The sequence below is a fragment of the Biomphalaria glabrata genome, chromosome 1 (genome assembly GCF_947242115.1).
Source record: "Biomphalaria glabrata chromosome 1, xgBioGlab47.1, whole genome shotgun sequence".
Taxonomy (NCBI): Eukaryota; Metazoa; Mollusca; class Gastropoda; family Planorbidae; genus Biomphalaria; species Biomphalaria glabrata.
In genome coordinates, this window is record NC_074711.1 from 47481615 (window position 1) to 47503404 (window position 21790).

The 21790-nt window shown below is 34.7% G+C and overlaps 2 protein-coding genes and 1 long non-coding RNA gene across 5 annotated transcripts in view; 1 reads left to right on the top strand and 2 right to left on the bottom strand.

Annotated features, from left to right (window-relative positions):
* Nucleotides 1–21790, bottom strand: part of LOC106050398 (clarin-3-like) — a 35892-nt gene that overhangs the window by 12062 nt on the left and 2040 nt on the right. For all 3 annotated transcript variants that reach the window (XM_013205359.2, XM_013205361.2, XM_013205360.2), the window contains exons 2-3: nucleotides 16750–17023; nucleotides 13728–13832 (exon numbers count right to left, since the gene is read on the bottom strand). In XM_013205359.2, the coding sequence (XP_013060813.1) occupies nucleotides 13728–13832; nucleotides 16750–16996 (352 nt within the window). In that variant the 5' untranslated portion in view covers nucleotides 16997–17023. The remainder of the gene's footprint in view (nucleotides 1–13727; nucleotides 13833–16749; nucleotides 17024–21790) is intronic.
* On the bottom strand, nucleotides 4652–9778 carry LOC106080145 (uncharacterized). Its single transcript, XM_056040480.1, has 2 exons — nucleotides 5164–9778; nucleotides 4652–5112 (listed from the first exon to the last, which is right to left on the bottom strand). Exons 1-2 carry the CDS (start codon nucleotides 8287–8289, stop codon nucleotides 4729–4731), a joined length of 3510 nt encoding a protein of 1169 aa, XP_055896455.1. The 5' UTR covers nucleotides 8290–9778; the 3' UTR covers nucleotides 4652–4728.
* On the top strand, nucleotides 11751–21023 carry LOC106050399 (uncharacterized). The gene is made up of 4 exons (XR_008779692.1): nucleotides 11751–12092; nucleotides 12340–12422; nucleotides 20395–20587; nucleotides 20686–21023. It is a non-coding gene; the product is annotated as an uncharacterized LOC106050399 (long non-coding RNA).

The following is a 21790-nucleotide window of genomic DNA, read 5'->3' on the forward strand; positions in this document are numbered from 1 at the left end:
TAGATAGGGTGACTTTGAACTCTGCCTGGTTTTTTTGCAGTCTTTCAGCGCAATAGTATTGTAGTGTTGGCATTGGCTGAGACCACTTGTCCAAGTCTTCTTCAGCTTCCGTTTCACTAGAGCGCACAGAAGATGATGATCTGAAGCAACATCTACTCCTCGTCTTACACGTACATCCTGAAGAAATCGATGGAACTTCTTCACAATACAGACATGGTCTATTAGGTTCTCTGTTGATATCCATGTTGCATTGTGTATTCGTTTGTGTGTGAAGACAGTTCCTCCAATCACTAAGTTGCTTGTGGCACACATGCCTGCAAATCTATCTCCATTTTCATTCATCTCACCCAATCCATGTTTTCCCATGATCTCTTCATATACTCTGTTGTCATTGCCAATCTTAGCATTGAAATCGCCCATTATGACGAGGATGTTCCTTTTTGGTCTATCATATAGGATGGTAGTCAGCCTGTAGTAAAAATTGTCCTTGTCCTCCTCTTCACTGTCGTTTGTTGGGGCATAGCATTGGACAATGTTTTAGTTATGTTGCTTTTCTTTTGAGTTTGTTTCTTCTCACAATAATCATGTTGACAATGTGAACAATTATTAATGTATTTCTTGATATCTTTGGTCAAGCTAGGCCAATAAAATTCTTTGAGGATTCTGGTTTTAGTTTTGACTACACCCATATGGCTGGCGTGTGGAATGTTATGTCCTGTTGCCAGTATTTCTTTCCTGTATTTCTGTGGCACTATTATTTGCTGAATGGTATTGTCTTTATGCATGGCATTCTTCACCAGGAGGCCATCTTGAAAATATGGTTTATTTGGCAGATTCAGCTGTTTGTTTGCTTGAGCCTTCTGATAAAGTATTCGCAATGTTGGATCTCGTTTCTGTTCTTCTTTGAAGTCATCGTGTGTGAAATATAACTTGTCTTGATGGACTTCAGTTTGACCAGTTAGAGTTCTTGTATCATTGTTAGAGACTCTGGGCATGTCGTCTTGTTCTTCAAAGTTCAACAATGGACATTCGGGAATTGGAGGTGGACTTATGACCGGTAGGGATGGGCTTGATGTAACTGGGGGTGTCCATGTTGAATGTTCTTGATTGTTGCTGGCCACTGGACTAGTAACTGGTTCTGTTGCATTCTGCATAGCTTGAGTAACTGAGGTAGCCATGTGATTATTTTGGCTAACTTGTTCATGTGCCAAATGTTCTTGTTGTCTGGACATGGATCTTGTCATTACTGCTAAACATTTTTGACCTTGTTCTATGGCATTTGTCCATTCAGTAAGTTCTCGAGGAGTGCATTCTTTAACTCCCTCTATGTTTCCCAAGATTAGGTCCATTGGTAGATTGGGTGTTACTAATGCTTTTGTTTGACCACTGAAGAATGGTGTAGTAACATAAATGATGGCTTCAGGTAACTTGCTGACAGTTCCGTTGAATGCAGTGACTTGGACGTGGTTGCCTGTGAAACGGTTTGCGTGTACGAAGCGTTCATGTACTAATGTGGACGTGCTTCCGGTGTCACGAAGAACTTCCACCTTCTTGTCTCCTACAAAGCCTGGATAAAATTTGAGACCATTGGACTTTGCAATGACTGTCATAGTTGAGTGCTCATTGTAATAGCTTCTGTTATATGGGCTTCTGTTTGGCATATATTGTGGTCTGGAGTCCTGTGAATGACTTCTGTAGCGAGGTTTGTTATCTGGTTTATTGTTTCCAGGTGCTTTGTTGAGATTGTATTGCTCTCTATTGCTGTATCTTTGAGTTGGTGATGTGGGTCTATCAAAATTTTGATTTTTGGAGACTGCCTGTTTTTTCCAACATTCGTGAGTTTGGTGACCCTTTTTATGGCAATATGAACATTCTGTGGTTCTGCTGCGGCATTGAGACGTGAAATGCCCTAGTTTATGACATTTGTTGCATTTGATTTTGTCATCTGACTTATATCTTGCATTTTTGTCTTGAGCAAAACAGACAAAATTTTCTTCAACAGATGGTTTGACTGACTTGTTTGGATATGCTGCTTTATACTGTCTGATGATCTTGGTTAATGTCTGGATATCAGTAGGATTTCTCTCTATAATGTAGGATTGAATATCTTCTGAGTGAGCATGGGTAATGTTGTCGATAATAATATGTTGACGAAGAGCTTGGTAACTTTCTTCTATCTTTGCCATGGATACCCATCTATCAAACCACATTGACATATTAGCTACAAAAATTTGAGGATCATCATTTTGCTGTGGCCTTTCATTATAGAATTTCTTTCTATAGTTGGCTGAAGTTGCTCCGTATTGGCGCAGTAGAGCTTCCTTGATATCAGAGTAAGTGCTGCGTTCATTGATGGACAGTTGTGAGCAAATGTTGACAGCTTTGCCAGTCAAAAGGGTGAGGAGTGAGCTCGACCAATGTGCTTCAGGTAGACCGGATGTTGTAGCTATTTCTTCAAATCTTATGAGATACGAGTCCATATTGTCAATGTTTTCGTTGAAAGCCGATATTTTGTTCATTAATCTGTATTTGTCAAACATACTTGAGTGACCTTGAATTGGAATGCTTTCTTTATTTTCTTTATTTTGCCTTTCGAATTCCATTTTTTCTTTTTCATGTTGTCTTTGCTTTTCAGCGTCTTGCCTTTGTTTTTCAGATTCTTGCCTTTGTTTTTCAGATTCTTGCCTTTGTTTTTCAGCGTCTTGCAATTTTTTTTCTTCTAATTGCATGCGTTTTTCAGATTCTTGCTCTTGGTATTCTTTTTCTTCTTGTTTCTCTGCCCACTGGTCTGGCTTTGAAATTTGCTTTTCTTTGGCAAATTCTATTAATTCGAAGAATCGTTGTGTTCTAGAACTGGAAGCCATATTTAATTTCTTTGTTAGTTTCTTGTATTGGAGCAAAATGTTCAATATCTGGATTTTGGCTTTATCTCAGATATAATAATAATATAATGAAAAAGTTCTTGAAGCCTCAATTTGCTAATAAATTCTTGACAGTATACTTGTAGTTACTGGAGTCGTATGATTGAATATATAGATCTATTGAGCCGATGTACTTTTTACTGGTTTAACAGTTGGTTAAATCTGGTCTTCTGTTTACTTTGTGCTGCTCAAATGATTATTTACTGGTCTTCTTTATAATGCCAGTTATTTGATTTACTGGTCTTTTTTATACTGCCAGTTATTTGCTTTACTGGTCTTTTATATTGCCAGTTATTTGCTTTACTGGTCTTTTATATTGCCAGTTATTATGTATATTGGTCTTATTCCTTTTGCCAATTACATATAGATCTAATAATAGATTTCGTGAGTTAGACGTAACTCTAACGAAAATCTTTATAAAAGAATTATCGATAACCAACTGACCTGTTAAACACAGAAATTCTGTCCTCCGTTAAATAAGAATGAAGTTCCTTTGAAGAGTTTAGAAATTGGTCCTAGATCTTGAATAAATTTCGTTAAAAGTTGTCCGTGAACTTTTATTAGTCGGAGAGTGCCAAATGTAACAACACTTGTGCCAGATGCAACAACATGCACGATGCTACGATGTGTTGTTATGCCGGGGATTTTACTTGAATTCAATAGTTGAATAAATGACGATCTAGAATCACAATGAAAGCTTCTTTGATAAAACAAAACTCTGGAACTTTATTTAAATACAACGTAAGTACAGCTTATGTACAAATTACAAACCAAACAGGCTCAAATACATTACAAAGGCTTTTAAAACCGAGCTCTCAGAAACACGACTGTCTACAAGGACCCAATATTATCGACTGACTTTACTTTCTTACTACCGCCAATTCTCTGGCGCTAACTCTTTTCAAAAATGTCTTTGTTTAAATTCAAATCAACCAATAGATTTCAAACATACTAATTACGTCCCTTGGGTAAATCCTGACGTGAATGTCAAGTGTCTAAATTTGAGGATTAAATCCCGAGACTCATGTCGAGGGCTTATATTACTTTCAAAAGTGAAATGTACAAACAATTCTATAATGTAATCTGTGACATATTACCCCCCTCTCCATTTAGCATTTGTATGGTAATAAAAATGCGTGTAATACAAAAAAAAAATTATTATGACATTACAACTCATTTGATTAGTACTAATGTGAAAATGTGTACATGGAAAAATATATTGCATATGAAAAATTGACATAGAAAAAAATTGATGTATACATGACAATCTTCTGAATGAATAATACTCAATGTGATATAAATCTCAACATGTGTGAAGCAATGAAAAATTTCAATTATGTCATGTATTTGTACCATTATAATAGAATATATGCAATAATATTATACCTGAAATAAAATACCTGAAATAAAATGCTCATGATTTAAAAATTAAATGTCTGATGCATGTCATACGCAAAGATGCTGAAACATAATAAACAAGGTATCTTGAATGAGTGACCTTCCTCAGTGGGTTGCTTGATGCTGAAATAAATGTAACATAATCTGATATAGAACTCCTGTGAAAAATGAGTAGACAAATTAATTAAATATAACTGGATTATGTTCTTCCTTGACGAGTATGAATGATAATGGATCAAGTGGCACTAAATATGATATAGTACATATATAAAATGTAAGTGTGAAGTTCGGAACACTTCTGAATTGCCGACATGGATGTGCATGTGTGTTTTCTAAACTTGAAGAAAAGGTCTTTCAGTTTATGAAGCTGTTGTCTCCATGTCATAATGATCTCACAGATAATGTCTGATTAAACCGCGTTTGAGTTTGGTGAAAATAAGAACTGTCCGAAACCAAAACTCAATTTTCTGGTTGATGAACTTTGACGCTGTAGAACAATGGTAGCAGAATGCTTTGCATTAGAATGTTCAATAGAGCAATGACTGAACATGTCTGAGTTCAATCGGTCAATACAGCAATGTTGAAGAAGTTCATTTGTTCCTTTCTGAAGAAAAGTTGCCCTTTGAGTAGAAGGAGGATGAAACTTGGTGTTGTCAATGTTGTTGCTCTCTGAGTTGTTTTCAAATTGCAGTACTGGGAATGTTTCAGAAACACCGGTAAAGAAATCTGCATGATCTGGAAACACTTTAGTGTCCTTCACTTTCTGTAGTGCTATGTCATCCAGAGTGATGACCTTGGGAATGTCAAATTGATTTGATGTTGATATATCATTCAGAGTGATGACCTTTGGAATGTCAATTTGATTTGATGCTGGTAATGAAACATCTATCTCAGGAATGGGTGTTGATGATGTTTCTTCTTCCTCAGGAATAGTTGCTAAGCTTGTAAAATTATCAACTTCTGCTTTGATGTCTTCATTATCTGTTTCATGGTAATGTTCAAACATATGAACATGAAATACTCTGGTAAACTTGTTGACATTGTTTTCATAAAGCAGGTTGGAAATCTTTCTGGTGATGGTAAATGGACCTTGCCATTTGTAGAATAGCTTGTTACTGAAATCTGGTAACAGTAAATTGACTTGATCTTCTTGAGCAAAATATCTTGATTTCATGAGTTCATGTAATATTCTTTGACTTCCAATGTTCATGGTTGTAATGGCTTCTTGAGTTGACTCACATTCTTTCAAATGAGGAATACTTGTATGAGTGGTAGAGTCAAGTTGCATAGTTTTTCTTTTGTCTGGTATAGCCAAAGTTGATTGAAGATAAGTATCTGCTTCTGGTTCTGGTTCATGAGACTTGTCTTGATTGTAGCAGAAATGTTCAATGCATACCATAGTATTGGTAAATAATGATGCAGATGCAGTCTTGTTCAAGTCTTGATGTATGAAGTCATCATCAGTGGTTAGGGATGGGAAAGTACTTGGTAGGGACGGGCTTGTATTGTCAGGTAGGGATGGACATGTAGTGGGTAGGGATGGACATGTAGTAGGCAGTGATGTCCCTGTAGATTTACTTGAGTCATGATGCATAGATTCATTGTTGTCAATTCTGGCTTTGTAGTCTTCTCTGTTCTTTGTTTTAGTTATGTTGCTTTTCTTTTGAGTTTGTTTCTTCTCACAATAATCATGTTGACAATGTGAACAATTATTAATGTATTTCTTGATATCTTTGGTCAAGCTAGGCCAATAAAATTCTTTGAGGATTCTGGTTTTAGTTTTGACTACACCCATATGGCTGGCGTGTGGAATGTTATGTCCTGTTGCCAGTATTTCTTTCCTGTATTTCTGTGGCACTATTATTTGCTGAATGGTATTGTCTTTATGCATGGCATTCTTCACCAGGAGGCCATCTTGAAAATATGGTTTATTTGGCAGATTCAGCTGTTTGTTTGCTTGAGCCTTCTGATAAAGTATTCGCAATGTTGGATCTCGTTTCTGTTCTTCTTTGAAGTCATCGTGTGTGAAATATAACTTGTCTTGATGGACTTCAGTTTGACCAGTTAGAGTTCTTGTATCATTGTTAGAGACTCTGGGCATGTCGTCTTGTTCTTCAAAGTTCAACAATGGACATTCGGGAATTGGAGGTGGACTTATGACCGGTAGGGATGGGCTTGATGTAACTGGGGGTGTCCATGTTGAATGTTCTTGATTGTTGCTGGCCACTGGACTAGTAACTGGTTCTGTTGCATTCTGCATAGCTTGAGTAACTGAGGTAGCCATGTGATTATTTTGGCTAACTTGTTCATGTGCCAAATGTTCTTGTTGTCTGGACATGGATCTTGTCATTACTGCTAAACATTTTTGACCTTGTTCTATGGCATTTGTCCATTCAGTAAGTTCTCGAGGAGTGCATTCTTTAACTCCCTCTATGTTTCCCAAGATTAGGTCCATTGGTAGATTGGGTGTTACTAATGCTTTTGTTTGACCACTGAAGAATGGTGTAGTAACATAAATGATGGCTTCAGGTAACTTGCTGACAGTTCCGTTGAATGCAGTGACTTGGACGTGGTTGCCTGTGAAACGGTTTGCGTGTACGAAGCGTTCATGTACTAATGTGGACGTGCTTCCGGTGTCACGAAGAACTTCCACCTTCTTGTCTCCTACAAAGCCTGGATAAAATTTGAGACCATTGGACTTTGCAATGACTGTCATAGTTGAGTGCTCATTGTAATAGCTTCTGTTATATGGGCTTCTGTTTGGCATATATTGTGGTCTGGAGTCCTGTGAATGACTTCTGTAGCGAGGTTTGTTATCTGGTTTATTGTTTCCAGGTGCTTTGTTGAGATTGTATTGCTCTCTATTGCTGTATCTTTGAGTTGGTGATGTGGGTCTATCAAAATTTTGATTTTTGGAGACTGCCTGTTTTTTCCAACATTCGTGAGTTTGGTGACCCTTTTTATGGCAATATGAACATTCTGTGGTTCTGCTGCGGCATTGAGACGTGAAATGCCCTAGTTTATGACATTTGTTGCATTTGATTTTGTCATCTGACTTATATCTTGCATTTTTGTCTTGAGCAAAACAGACAAAATTTTCTTCAACAGATGGTTTGACTGACTTGTTTGGATATGCTGCTTTATACTGTCTGATGATCTTGGTTAATGTCTGGATATCAGTAGGATTTCTCTCTATAATGTAGGATTGAATATCTTCTGAGTGAGCATGGGTAATGTTGTCGATAATAATATGTTGACGAAGAGCTTGGTAACTTTCTTCTATCTTTGCCATGGATACCCATCTATCAAACCACATTGACATATTAGCTACAAAAATTTGAGGATCATCATTTTGCTGTGGCCTTTCATTATAGAATTTCTTTCTATAGTTGGCTGAAGTTGCTCCGTATTGGCGCAGTAGAGCTTCCTTGATATCAGAGTAAGTGCTGCGTTCATTGATGGACAGTTGTGAGCAAATGTTGACAGCTTTGCCAGTCAAAAGGGTGAGGAGTGAGCTCGACCAATGTGCTTCAGGTAGACCGGATGTTGTAGCTATTTCTTCAAATCTTATGAGATACGAGTCCATATTGTCAATGTTTTCGTTGAAAGCCGATATTTTGTTCATTAATCTGTATTTGTCAAACATACTTGAGTGACCTTGAATTGGAATGCTTTCTTTATTTTCTTTATTTTGCCTTTCGAATTCCATTTTTTCTTTTTCATGTTGTCTTTGCTTTTCAGCGTCTTGCCTTTGTTTTTCAGATTCTTGCCTTTGTTTTTCAGATTCTTGCCTTTGTTTTTCAGCGTCTTGCAATTTTTTTTCTTCTAATTGCATGCGTTTTTCAGATTCTTGCTCTTGGTATTCTTTTTCTTCTTGTTTCTCTGCCCACTGGTCTGGCTTTGAAATTTGCTTTTCTTTGGCAAATTCTATTAATTCGAAGAATCGTTGTGTTCTAGAACTGGAAGCCATATTTAATTTCTTTGTTAGTTTCTTGTATTGGAGCAAAATGTTCAATATCTGGATTTTGGCTTTATCTCAGATATAATAATAATATAATGAAAAAGTTCTTGAAGCCTCAATTTGCTAATAAATTCTTGACAGTATACTTGTAGTTACTGGAGTCGTATGATTGAATATATAGATCTATTGAGCCGATGTACTTTTTACTGGTTTAACAGTTGGTTAAATCTGGTCTTCTGTTTACTTTGTGCTGCTCAAATGATTATTTACTGGTCTTCTTTATAATGCCAGTTATTTGATTTACTGGTCTTTTTTATACTGCCAGTTATTTGCTTTACTGGTCTTTTATATTGCCAGTTATTTGCTTTACTGGTCTTTTATATTGCCAGTTATTATGTATATTGGTCTTATTCCTTTTGCCAATTACATATAGATCTAATAATAGATTTCGTGAGTTAGACGTAACTCTAACGAAAATCTTTATAAAAGAATTATCGATAACCAACTGACCTGTTAAACACAGAAATTCTGTCCTCCGTTAAATAAGAATGAAGTTCCTTTGAAGAGTTTAGAAATTGGTCCTAGATCTTGAATAAATTTCGTTAAAAGTTGTCCGTGAACTTTTATTAGTCGGAGAGTGCCAAATGTAACAACACTTGTGCCAGATGCAACAACATGCACGATGCTACGATGTGTTGTTATGCCGGGGATTTTACTTGAATTCAATAGTTGAATAAATGACGATCTAGAATCACAATGAAAGCTTCTTTGATAAAACAAAACTCTGGAACTTTATTTAAATACAACGTAAGTACAGCTTATGTACAAATTACAAACCAAACAGGCTCAAATACATTACAAAGGCTTTTAAAACCGAGCTCTCAGAAACACGACTGTCTACAAGGACCCAATATTATCGACTGACTTTACTTTCTTACTACCGCCAATTCTCTGGCGCTAACTCTTTTCAAAAATGTCTTTGTTTAAATTCAAATCAACCAATAGATTTCAAACATACTAATTACGTCCCTTGGGTAAATCCTGACGTGAATGTCAAGTGTCTAAATTTGAGGATTAAATCCCGAGACTCATGTCGAGGGCTTATATTACTTTCAAAAGTGAAATGTACAAACAATTCTATAATGTAATCTGTGACAAAGTGCTCCTCCTTTCTCAGCCGGGCTTGGGTCCGTCACATGGAGTTTATTAATTGGTCTTTGTTAAATTATCAAGTGGTGTCCCGGTGATGCACCTAAGAACCAAAAGGGGGTACTCCTTGATTAGATCCTGCTGTCAAAATCTACATCTTGAAATTCATTTTCTATTAATAAATTCTTAAAGTATACTAATACTGGTTGAAGAAGTTGAAATGAAACCAAAAACTTTCAACTTTAATTTTTAGCCTATTGTGACACTTTTGATACCAGTACTAGAAAAACACTCAGTCATGGGTTGCCTAACTAATAAATTAATAATAAACATTAAAATACAAGAAAAGTAATAATTTTCCCCCAAATTGAAAAAAGTGCTGGTACGCTGTACCGATGGGTACTGCCACAAATAAAGTACTATATATTTATATATCATGGGCGTAGCCAGGATTGGGGGGGGGGGGGGATTTTTTATCTCCCCCCCTCAGCGAATAACATATATATATATATATATATATATATATATATATATATATATATATATATATATATATATATATATATATATATATATATTTACATATATATATGCAAAAAATCAGTCATTAAATTCTGATACCCCCCACCTTTCGGGTTGTGTGTGTGTGTTAAAACTCCAAACCCATCCCTTGGCCCATGATATATATATATAAATGGTGGCTTGAGCTGTCTGTAAACATGCAGAGCCAGGCTGACACTGGTAACACAAGCTCTTTCTATGAGTCGCTTCGTTGTGCCTAGGGCCCAACTTACCAGACTACAGCACCGCTAAGATCATCCGATGGTTCTACACTATTTACCAGCAAGGCGGACATACTAAATCGCTGGACAGAACACTACAGTTTGCTGTTTGGCGATAAAAAGCACATATCGGAGGAATCGCTGGCAAATGTCCCTCAGAAAACTATAAGAGAGGAGCTCGACGACCGACCGACATCTGAAGAAATTGAGACAGCAATATATCTAAACTCAAAAAACACAAGGCACCTGGCTCTGATGGACTACCCGCTGAAATATTTAAAATGGGTGGTGTCGCCCTGACCAAGAGGCTAACAGACTTGTTCGCTCTATGCTGGGAGAAGTGCGTGGTCCCACCTGAACTTCGAGATTCCGTAATCATATCCCTATACAAAAAAGGGGGCAAGTCTAACTGCTCCAACTATCGAGGCATTACACTTCTGTCAGTAGCAGGAAAGATCTTTGCTCAAGTGTTGCTCGACCGACTAAACCAGTCTTTAGTGGACGAGGTCTTATCTGAAAGCCAATGTGGTTTCAGAGCCAGTAGAGGTACATCTGACATGATATTTGTTCTGCGACAACTACAAGAAAAATGCAAAGAGCAGAATCTAAACCAGTACGCTGCCTTTGTGGACCTCACCAAGGCTTTCGACACGGTCAGTCGTGATGGTTTGTGGAGGATTTTGGCTAGGCTGGGATGCCCACCTACGTTCCTATCAATTCTCAAGCAGTTTCATGTGGGACAAAGAAGCCAGATCAGACACAATGGTGTCCTTTCTTATCACTTCCCAATAGAAAATGGTGTGAAGCTGGGCTGTGTACTTGCTCCTACTCTATTCGCTATCTTCTTTGGCCTAATGCTGGGTCAAATAAGGCAGCGATTGCATGAAGGCATCTACATCCGGTTTCGTTCAGACCGCAATGTGTTCAATCTCTGGCGTCTACTATCCCATACAAGAACAAAGGAGATGGTCATAACAGAGCTTCTCTATGTCGATGATTGCGCCCTGCTAGCTCACGATGAACATGACCTCCAGAACACAGTAAACGAATTTGCATGCGATGACATCTCTTTCCGCCTATGTATAAACCTCGGGAAAACAGAAGTCATGTTCCAGAAGTCACCCAATGAAACATACTCAGCCCCAAGGATCACAGTAAACAGACATCCCCTTAATGTGGTAGACCACTTCACATATCTAAGTAGTATTGTGTCAAATGACGCTTCACTTTCAAGGGAAAATCTAAATTGACCACCTGCGAACAATGGTTATGCTTGCCCTGGTTGTGGCAAAATATGTAGGTCACAGCTAGGGCTGTGCAGCCATGGGAAATACTGTATTCCTTAATAATCTTCGGACTCGAAGACAAGCCTTATATATATATATATATATATATATATATATATATATATATATATATATATATATATATATGTCACAGTCTTAGTTGACATTGCCTGATTTAATGTTCACGTCATGTTAAGAGGTTAAAAGACACATGGAATTCTGATGTAGAAAACAGGAAGTACAATGAATTAAGTTGACTTTGAGTTCAGTTCAGTCAGCCAAGTCAGTTCAGTCAGAAAGAGTCCTCTGAACGAGGTAGTTATGTATTATCCTAATAGTAGCGAATTTGTTAGTCGAGTTGTAACTTTGAGTAAAGTAGTATCTTTTTGTCCAGTACGGACTTAAGTATTTTGATAGTTTTTCTCTGGATTTAGAGAGTAAAGTAGTAACTGTGAAGTTAATTGTTACCCGCTGGCTGTGTTACGGACGTTACTTGTGACTTATTCTGTAACTAATCGTCTTGGATATTCAATACCGCCGTTATGAGGATGTAATTATGTTTCACGTCGGAAGTCTTGATGTAACTGCCAATAAGGTGCAGTATTGTTATTATCGTCATTAAATAAACATTATATTTGTCTGCCAAAGAGAACTTGAGTCGATCTATAATGTCTGTGTCTGTCACGTGTCAAGTGTGACTCCAGGAAGCACAAACCCAGCAGAATATGCATTTGTGAAACACTAATAGTAACCAGCCTCATGTGTAATATTATAATACTACGTCAATGCACAATAGAACCTTTTACAATATAATATATATAACATATATATTTATATTCTAGATGTCTATATAATGAAAGTACCAAGAATAATGCAATGGGTAACATCATTGGTTCAAGCAGCTGACTGGTGTCAAAAATCACAGGTTTGATATCTGGTTTGGACCAAACATTTTTTAAAATTAATTTTGTTTTTGTTTAGCACGATTTCATGCTTTTAGCTTTCTCAATGTGCTATGGTATTATCACTTATCATTCCCAGTTGGGAAAGGGAAGGGGATTGGGGGGGGGGGGGCACATAAGTTGGGGGTATCTTGGTTATGGTGACTGTCATTGCTTTTTTAAAACACATTTAAAAAAATAAACATTGTATGACTTAATTTTGAACTTGAGGGCATAAGCCTCCTCAAGCTTATACGCTAACCAGTTTCCCTTGTTCGATACTAAACAAAATAATTAATTACCAAAAGTTAATTAACTAATTAGTTAATTATTTAGATTGATTCTTGTTTTGTCAGGTACAAAAAATAATGCTGCAAAACTGAGATTAGGTTCGGAGAAATAATGTGTACAAACTTTTTACCAGACAGAGTGATTTACTAGAGCTATCAGTTTGTTTTACACAGAAGTTTAACGTTCTTTGACCCACTTTTTAAAAATAGAAACACTCAAGCATAATTCAAAAGAACCAATTGTCTCAACATGTATTACAATATTAACCCTCAGATTAGAATAAGCAGGAAGTAGCCAGCTGTAAAAATAATTGCAAACATTCAAGCTCTTAAAACAAAAGATAAATAAATTTTTATTATAAAAATTGAAACAAAATACAACTTGGGATTTTTGTTTTTGTCTTAAAAACAAGAAAAACATTTAAAATAACTTTAAAAAAAAAAAAGACGATACTTCCTTTACAGAACTTATAGAGGGATTGTTTTTCTCTTAATAACTAATCTATGTTTAAAATTTAAAAAAAACTGAACATTTTTTACCCCGCCCTGTTCCCCATCCACTGAAAAAAAATCCTGCTTAAGCAAATGTATAAATCAACTAGACTAAAATATTTCAATGATATGCCTTTAGATCTAGTGTTAGAAGATGATAAACAAAATGTTTAATTAATAATTTATTAAACTCTTGAATGAATAATGCTTTCATACAGACATACTCGAAGATATATTCAAGATAAATATTTTCTTGTTCTCTGCCAAATTTAAATTTATTTCTTTTTTTACTTTAAAAAATTATAATGGTCAAACTAGAGTTTTCCAAGTGTGACCAACGAGATAGTAATTCTTTTCCAACTATATACAACAACTGTTGAATTTCTAAGAAAATCATTAGAGCTATTTTCGAGATCGGTGTCCAGGTTCTAGCACCCACCCATTCAGAAGTTTCCAGGTTCAATGAAGTTATTAGTTGAATAGAAAAAAATAATAAAAGATACTTACTCTGATTTTTAAATTGTTGTAAAATATTTGAAAACAGGCTGTCAGTGGTAGAATCTTTATCTATACTGATATATGCACAAGCTCCAGAATTTGGCTGGCACTTGACTGATGATCATAAAAAAAAAAAATTATATTAATATTCATTACTAGCCACATATTACCCGTGGCCAGCAAGACACTGATATTGTCACTGATATAGTGTATAAGAAACAATTAAACAAAGTAATAATGTTCTAAATAACTGAATGCGTGAATGTAAATAATGTTACGTCCTGCGCATGTGTGACCTTTTGGCACTGTCTAATGTAGGAAGCGAGCGATAACATGAATGGCTATTAAATGTATGTCAAGATGGATAAGTCACAGCATTAGGGAACGAATTTAAGCAAAAATGCTTTTGAAACACAAAATTTGAAGGTTAATTTTATTTATGAAATGGATGGACTATATTTTGTATGTTTATGTGTTAAAGTTAATAACTATCTTAGTGAAGAGCAGATCTATCATCTTAGAATTAGATCTAGATCTAGGCGTCGAGAGATTTTCTGTTCCGCTATATGACCTAGATCCATAAAATAGTAATACTTTCATAGAGTTTAGTAACTTTTTTTTTTTGAGGGTCTTAAGTTTGTTCTAGGGCTACTTTACATATACTTTTCCAGTTAGTATCCAAGGAATATTTATGCCAAGATTTATCAAGTGGTCAAATGTTTTGATTTTTATTAAGGACATACATACATAAACACAACTTACTTTCTGCTTTATATTATAGATTGTCTTCTGATATTATATGTGTTGGTCTCTTTTTTTTTTTTTAATAAAGTTTAATCATAAAGATTCTACCCCTTACAATAAACCCTGGGAGGGGGGAAGGTGGTCTACCATCATATTTGAATCTTAGGCTCAATAGTCCTCTGGTATCTTGCCAAAATACTAATATTAATTAAAATGTAAAGATCAATGTGTTACCAACCAATATTCAAGATTTTCATCTATGGTGATAAAAATAAATTGCTAGATTTTAGTGTATCTGGTTACAAAATTTAGCATTGTTGATTAGCTATGTCAGTGTTTCTCAAACTTTTTTGTCTGGCGGCACAGTAAAAAAACTACAAAAATTTCGCGGCACACCACGAAGAGCAACAGTTGTTTTATAATAAAAAGAAAAAAAGACTTGACCTGTTTTTGAGTATTACATTTAATGTGAAGGGTGTGCCTGTTTTTGAGAGCAAATGCGATCTAAACGAGGCTCCAGAGTCGACAAACAAACTCGCATTTCATCGTCTATTGTAAGAAGCCTCTCTCTTTTCTTAGACTTGATTTCAGTCAGTGCTGAAAATCTCAACTCACAAAACCATGAAGATGCAAATGGAAGAATGCTTTTAAACTGATTGCCGGATATAACTAGATTGAAATCCAAAACACATCCAGGCTTGTCTCGGCAAAAATTGACTTAAGAACTGCATCGTTTTTTAAATCAATGAGCTGCTCTGCTTCTTCAGTTGTCAGATTTGTAGCTTCATTGTTTCCAAACGGATAGCTGACCCATCCATACTCTTTACTTCCAACTGTTGGAAAGTAATGCTGCAATGCTGACTGCAAGTGTGTCAAAGTGTCCATAATTTCGGAGGTGATTTCTTTATTTGAAACACATTCATTGTAAGTAGGAAAGCAGTCCTTTCGAGATCTTACTTTGCCACAAAGACAATTTTTCACCAAATGACTTTAGTTTTGAGGATGCAGTGATGATGGTTTCCGATGGTCCTTGAAGACTTAAATTCAATGTATTTAATTTGTCAAATAAATCACAGAGAAATGTCACCTTAACCCATCAGATCTCGTCATGGATAGAAAATCCAAAGTCTTTTTTTTTCAGTCATTATAATAACATATGTATAGTGGAAAATTCCATAACCTGAATAGCTAACACCCCTTTCCATCACTATGGAGCGATCCACTACTATTACTGATCATTACAAGTGGGGATGTTATCGCAACGTAAAATGAAAAAATTTAATAGTAGACAGACCTGTGTAACGCCGCACGTGTGGCATTCTGAAAACTCCCGCGGCATACCTGCAAATCTTCGGCGGCACACTAGTGAGCCGCGGCACACAGTTTGAGAAACACTGAGCTATGTATATATAAAAAGATATAGGAAAATCATCTCCATATTTTTATTCTTCATTCTATGTTACTGTATTCATTGCTTAACGAACGTAGACCATATCTTGAAAATCAAAATGTAAACAAAAAGCAGATCAGTGATAAATTTGTCTTCAAAATCTGAAATTATAACTATTTATAACATTTAAAATTTATTATCCAAAATAGCAAGACACGACAAATTCCATAAGATTATAATTGAAGCTCCACCAAGGTTGTCATTGCCAGAAGTGGTAATGGATGTAAGCACTCCACTACCTGTAAAATACTTCCTAATGGCATGGGTCTCAAATAGCCTCTGACATCCAGTTCAACTCCTGGCTTTCAAATGTGGCTCAGATATTGAGTCCGGCGGAAATGGTCTCACTAACAGGAGAAGGTGGGAAAAGGCGATTAACTGGCACCTTAACCAGTAAGCTTCAGGCAGGAGGGGCTCATTAGCCATGGCTGGCTACCCACCTAGGAGAAGGAAAACTCTGAATTCAAACCTCTGTCGCCTTGCAGCTATGCTCAATTATGGGAAAGGCTTCGGGAGTCAACCCTAAGGAAAAATCAGGAGCTGGCGACCCTAAGGCAGTTTGCAGCACCAAGTGCTACACCCTGGCAGAACCTGCAATGCGGCTGACCCCAAACTGAATTGGCAATGCTGAATTGGCACTGATGTGTGGGCGACATCGTTCCATTCTCATTTCCATGAGATGATCCATAGTCGCTTCACGACTGAGAGAGGCCATAGCCATAGATAATATAAGTGAAAGATGATATTGTTAGAATGCTAAGAGACATATCTAATATAAGGATTCAATATTCATCCAAATAAAAAGTTAAATTAGTTATAAATAGATATAATACTAACTTATTAAATTGTAAGATCTTGGTCCAATCCCAAAGTCTATAGACTTGTATCCTGTGAATAGTCCAAATGTGACATTAGCAGTAAATCCACTTGCTGTCCCAGAAGAATTATTTCTTCTCATTGTTTCATTTGCTCGAGGAGTTGAATGAATCCAATTGTCTGTAGCAAATGCTGCTACAATAAGACCAACACCGATGATGGCTATGAACACAGACAATGCTATTAGTCTTTTGTGTATTAAGACCATTGTTTCAAATCAGGTACAAGTTTTATACTGTGGTAAAACAAAAAAGAAAAAGGATTTCAAATAATGCATAGTAATTACATGTTGTTGTTTTTTTTTTACTGCTGTCTACATAAAAAAAAAAGATAACTATGTTTTTTCTAGTAAAAGACACTAGTACAACTAAAGCAAGATATTTCAACATGCACATTATTTTTTAAATATTGTTATTTAGAACAGATTGTACATCTGTAATGGATGTGATGGTTTAATATCATCTTTGTGTTTTGTAAGACATTATGCCACAAACTTTTTTATTTCTGGTCACACAATAAGTCGTCAGCATAACAATGTACTAGTTAGGAAAACTAAAACCATTATGTTACAAGCAGGATTAGACACGTCTTCTTCAAAAGTCCTGAATCAATAATGTTGCAGGCGCCTCTAACGAAAGCTGTATACATTTTTAAAGGTCCTTATTAAAAGATTAAGCAACATCTCTGACTTAAAATTTCATTTTTAACTTTGATAATTAAGTTTTACTTGAGTAATATTTAAACATGGACTTCAGTAGCTGTTAAATTCTAAACCAGGTAGAAGAACAAAATAAGTATCAACAAATAATCATGCACTTTTATTGAAAATTTTATTAATTTATTTCTTAGTTAAAAACTTATAGCCTTTTAAATGTGAAAATGTACTTTCTTTTTCTGTTGTTTCACCTGACGTAACTCCACTTTAATGACTAAAGAAAAAAATTGTCAGCTTGTATCTCATGTTTGAAAGTAAGGTAAGCATTAGTATATAATCATGCAGGTCTGATAAAAATTTCATCAATATATCTCTGACGGTTTAAAAGTTATGGCATTATTTTGTAAAAGTTCTTTTTTTTTCAGTCACAATTTGTTTTTTAGAAAACAGATCAAATAAGGCTCAATTTCACCACTAAAACTGTCATAACTTCTTCTTGTAGATAAAATAGTGGTCAAGCTTAATGTACCTTGTTTTATTTTTTTTGTGAATTTTGTTGAACACAGAGCATGAAAATATGAATTCTTAGCAATAGTTTTGAATGACCGGAAGTATGGGCGTATGAGAAAATAAGAGTTTAGTAAATAATTGTCATAATCTATATTGAGGAGTTAAGTTATCATGTGTGATGTCTGATAGAGTTCCTGTGATTGATGCTGTCAAGTCTCCAGACTGTAATATGTAATAAATGCTATGTCTACAAAGAGGTCATCCAGTATTACATTGTACATTTAAGACTCAACAACGCTAATTTTAGTGTAGCACTTTAAAAAGTTAATTTTAGTGTAGCACTTTAAAAAATTTTGTCTTTACTAGAGATCTAGATCTATACTATAGTATGTCAAATAATTACTCTTTACTGACTAATGCTACATTTACTTTAGTTTAGCCAGTTTAGGCTAAAAGAAATTGAATTCCATTCTAAGATTCTAAATCTAGTTAGACCAGGGGTTCTCAACCTGTGGGTCATGATCTACTTGGAGACCATCAGAAAAATATATATTTTGTTTTAAAAAATTTGACATTGTACACAATTTGTCATGGATAGTTACTATCTTTTACTATAAGTGTCATTCAATGATAAATGAATCAGAATAATTTTAAACATTTTATTGTTGCAGCATAAATATTTATACTAGTTTAAATTACTGTATGTGTAAAAAAACAAAAGTTATTGAAGGTAATATTTTTATTACTTTCTATGAAAATGGACCTTGAAAAAGACCTTGAAAAAAAGAACATTAAGAAAATATTATGAAGATTTTTTAGCTGCCCCCGTAAGAGAAAAAGCCGCTATTATGTTTGTGCAAAATGTCCGTTTATCACACTCAGATCTCAAAAACTAGAAAAGAAATTAAATATATTATTTCACCATGCATTGTGGCTTGCAAAGTTTTGGTGGAACAGCTAATTTTGTTTTCTAAAAGTAAACCGTTTAGTTTACAAAATTAATTATGCAAGCAATTTTTTCATAAAAATATATTAATTCTAAAACAATACATAAATGTATGGGAGATTATGTTTACAATATGTTAACAAAAAAGATAATTTTTTGTGTATTTTAAGTATCACTTAGTCAAATATATTTATAAAATGTACAAGAAATGTTTCACAACAAATATAAATAGTTAACTGTGTTTTTTTCTGGTAAACTAAGCTACTAAAATTAAACTAAAACATTTATGTTTGTTTATAAAGGCTAAGAATGCACTTTGTATGAAAATTTTACGCACATTTTTTTAAAATGGACTTCTTATGCAGCGACTTTCATGCAGTAGCATGACGGCCTATGCAAAACATGGTACTAAACTAGTTCATTCAAAAAGTTTTAAATAATCAGATTTTTTTTTGTTTTTGTTTAGTGCCCCCATCAGGATAAAAAACTCGTAATTTTGTGCTTTTTGTCAGTTGGTCTGTCTGTCCATCATGTTTAGATTAGAAAAAAACACTAAAAGCTAGTGAAAATCTAATTTAAACTTTAATTTTCATTTCAAAATATTGCAATAGTTTTAAGTATCTATAATAGGTTTTTTCAAATGTTTTTGTGAAAAACAAATCAATGCCTACAAATGTTTGGTATTGCTCTTCTAACTTGTATTACATTTAATTTGCTTGCTTAAATGTTGGAAAACCTCATTATCAAAAATAAGTTGTTCTGGATTTTTAAAATAAATAGCATATAAATGCTAAATGAAAATCTCTATACTGACTTATATTTTATTACCTATAAAGTTGTTCCAGATATTGTTTAAGAAAAAATAAATTACGTCAAATAATTGTACATTCAGAAGGGGTCAAATAAATGATTACGGTAATACACCAAAATGATATTTCTTTTTATTTAGAGAGAACAAAATACCAAGATAAATGTAAAAAGGGAAAATGGATTTTTTTCTATGCCTGAGACTAATGGTACGAAGAAGTGTATTACCGTACATTGCTAGCATTAAACTCTTTCTCTCCGTAATTATTTACCACATTCTAGTTGAATCAACGCTGGTATCATCAGTTAGGAGAGAAAGATTTAAGATTAAAGGTTGAAAAAAAAAAAGGGTGTGGGGGAGGTTACAGTTGAAATATAATATAGACTGCACTGAGAAGCTAAAGAAAATCATTTGTGTGAAGAAGAAGAAGTAATAAAAAAATGTTGTTTTTTTGCATTGAGATTATTTTATGGTAGGCTTGCTACATTAAATTATTCCTATGACATTGTCACTAGGGTTCCGAGGAACACAGTTTGGAAACACTGCTTTAGTGACACTGTCACAAGTCAAAAGCTTGTTGACAGTGTCACTCAATTTTATCACAGCATTAATTATTATTATTTATTTATTTCTCATTTTAGTCCTGATTTCACTACCAACCTTCTACCCTTTTCCTCTTCACGCTAGACATCTAACAAGCCACTCATACACGAGGTCCGTCACAGACACTTTAGTCAATAATCATGTGTTGTGTGCGCATAATGGAGTGGGTGTTTACAAAACAAGTCAAAAGTCAATGCTGGGGTTCCAGAGAACGAAAAGTGAAAGAGAGAGCAAGTAATGGTACTTTGAAACAACTAATCCTAATAGCATTAAAAAGGTAAATCTAGATCTATTTTCATTTCGCTACATTCAAAAGTGGTCAAATAAACTATTACTATTAATAAAACCAAATTGATTATCTTTTTTCCTTTTTAGTTATGGAACAAAATATCAAGAGAAATGTAGAAATGGGAATGGGAATGTGTACAAAGGACTAACTTTTTGTTGTTGGCGTAAAGTTAAAGTGCTACTAAAATTAATGGGTTCAAAATATGACAGCATGTATATAATGCGCTGGGGGCGCAATATGAAACTGGTCTTTTCAAATTAAGTCTAAAGTCTATGTGGGAGAAATTATGATGCACAGGTGAAAAAACAAAATGGGGGTTTCAGAGCGCAAAAGACGGAGAGAGAGAGCGTAATCGTTGTTTACACTAATTCACAGGCTAAAAAATTATGTTAGGTTGATCATTAAAACTGTATGGCCAGTTTAAAAAAAAAAAGGGGGGGGGGGGGGTTCAATATGAGAGAGCAGTGCCTGCAGTGAAATTTCATTGTAACAGTTACCACTAATTCACTGGCTAAAAAATTATGTTAGGTCAATCGTTAAAATGAGGCCTGTTTATTAAAATTCCCCCCCAAAAAAGAAAAAAGGGTGTTTCTGGCCATAATAAACATTATGTTATCATTATAAAGAATATATATGGTCCAATGACTTTTTATCTTTAAATGGTATCACTTTTATGGAATTATATCCTGGAAGAGCATTTATACAACTTCTTGATCAGGCATGATATCACTATAAGCATTCTGAATTCTAAAGAATTCAGACAAACTCGACCTTGTCGACCTTGACCAGAAATCATTTAAAGGTTGATATTTGTATCTTTGTTTTATTTTGAGAACCAGACCCTAGATCAGTTTAAAGGTAATAGGTGTGTTATAGAATTTATTTTTTTTACCAAGAAGAAGTAATAAAAAAAAATAATTTTCTCCATTTACTTTGAGATTATTTCATGGTAGGTCTGCTACACTAAATTATTCCTATGACATTGTAGCTAGGGTTCTATGGAACACAGTTTGGGAAACACTGCTTTAGTGACACTTTAGTCAATAAGTTTCAATAACTTTGAATAACAACCGAAATCAAAGTAATAAATTTTAGTCTTTAATTTAATTCTTATAAGGTCACTTAGAATCTAGTCTATATCTATGTCTCATTGTCTGTCTTCAAATGTTTTTTTAATTTAAACAAATAGCC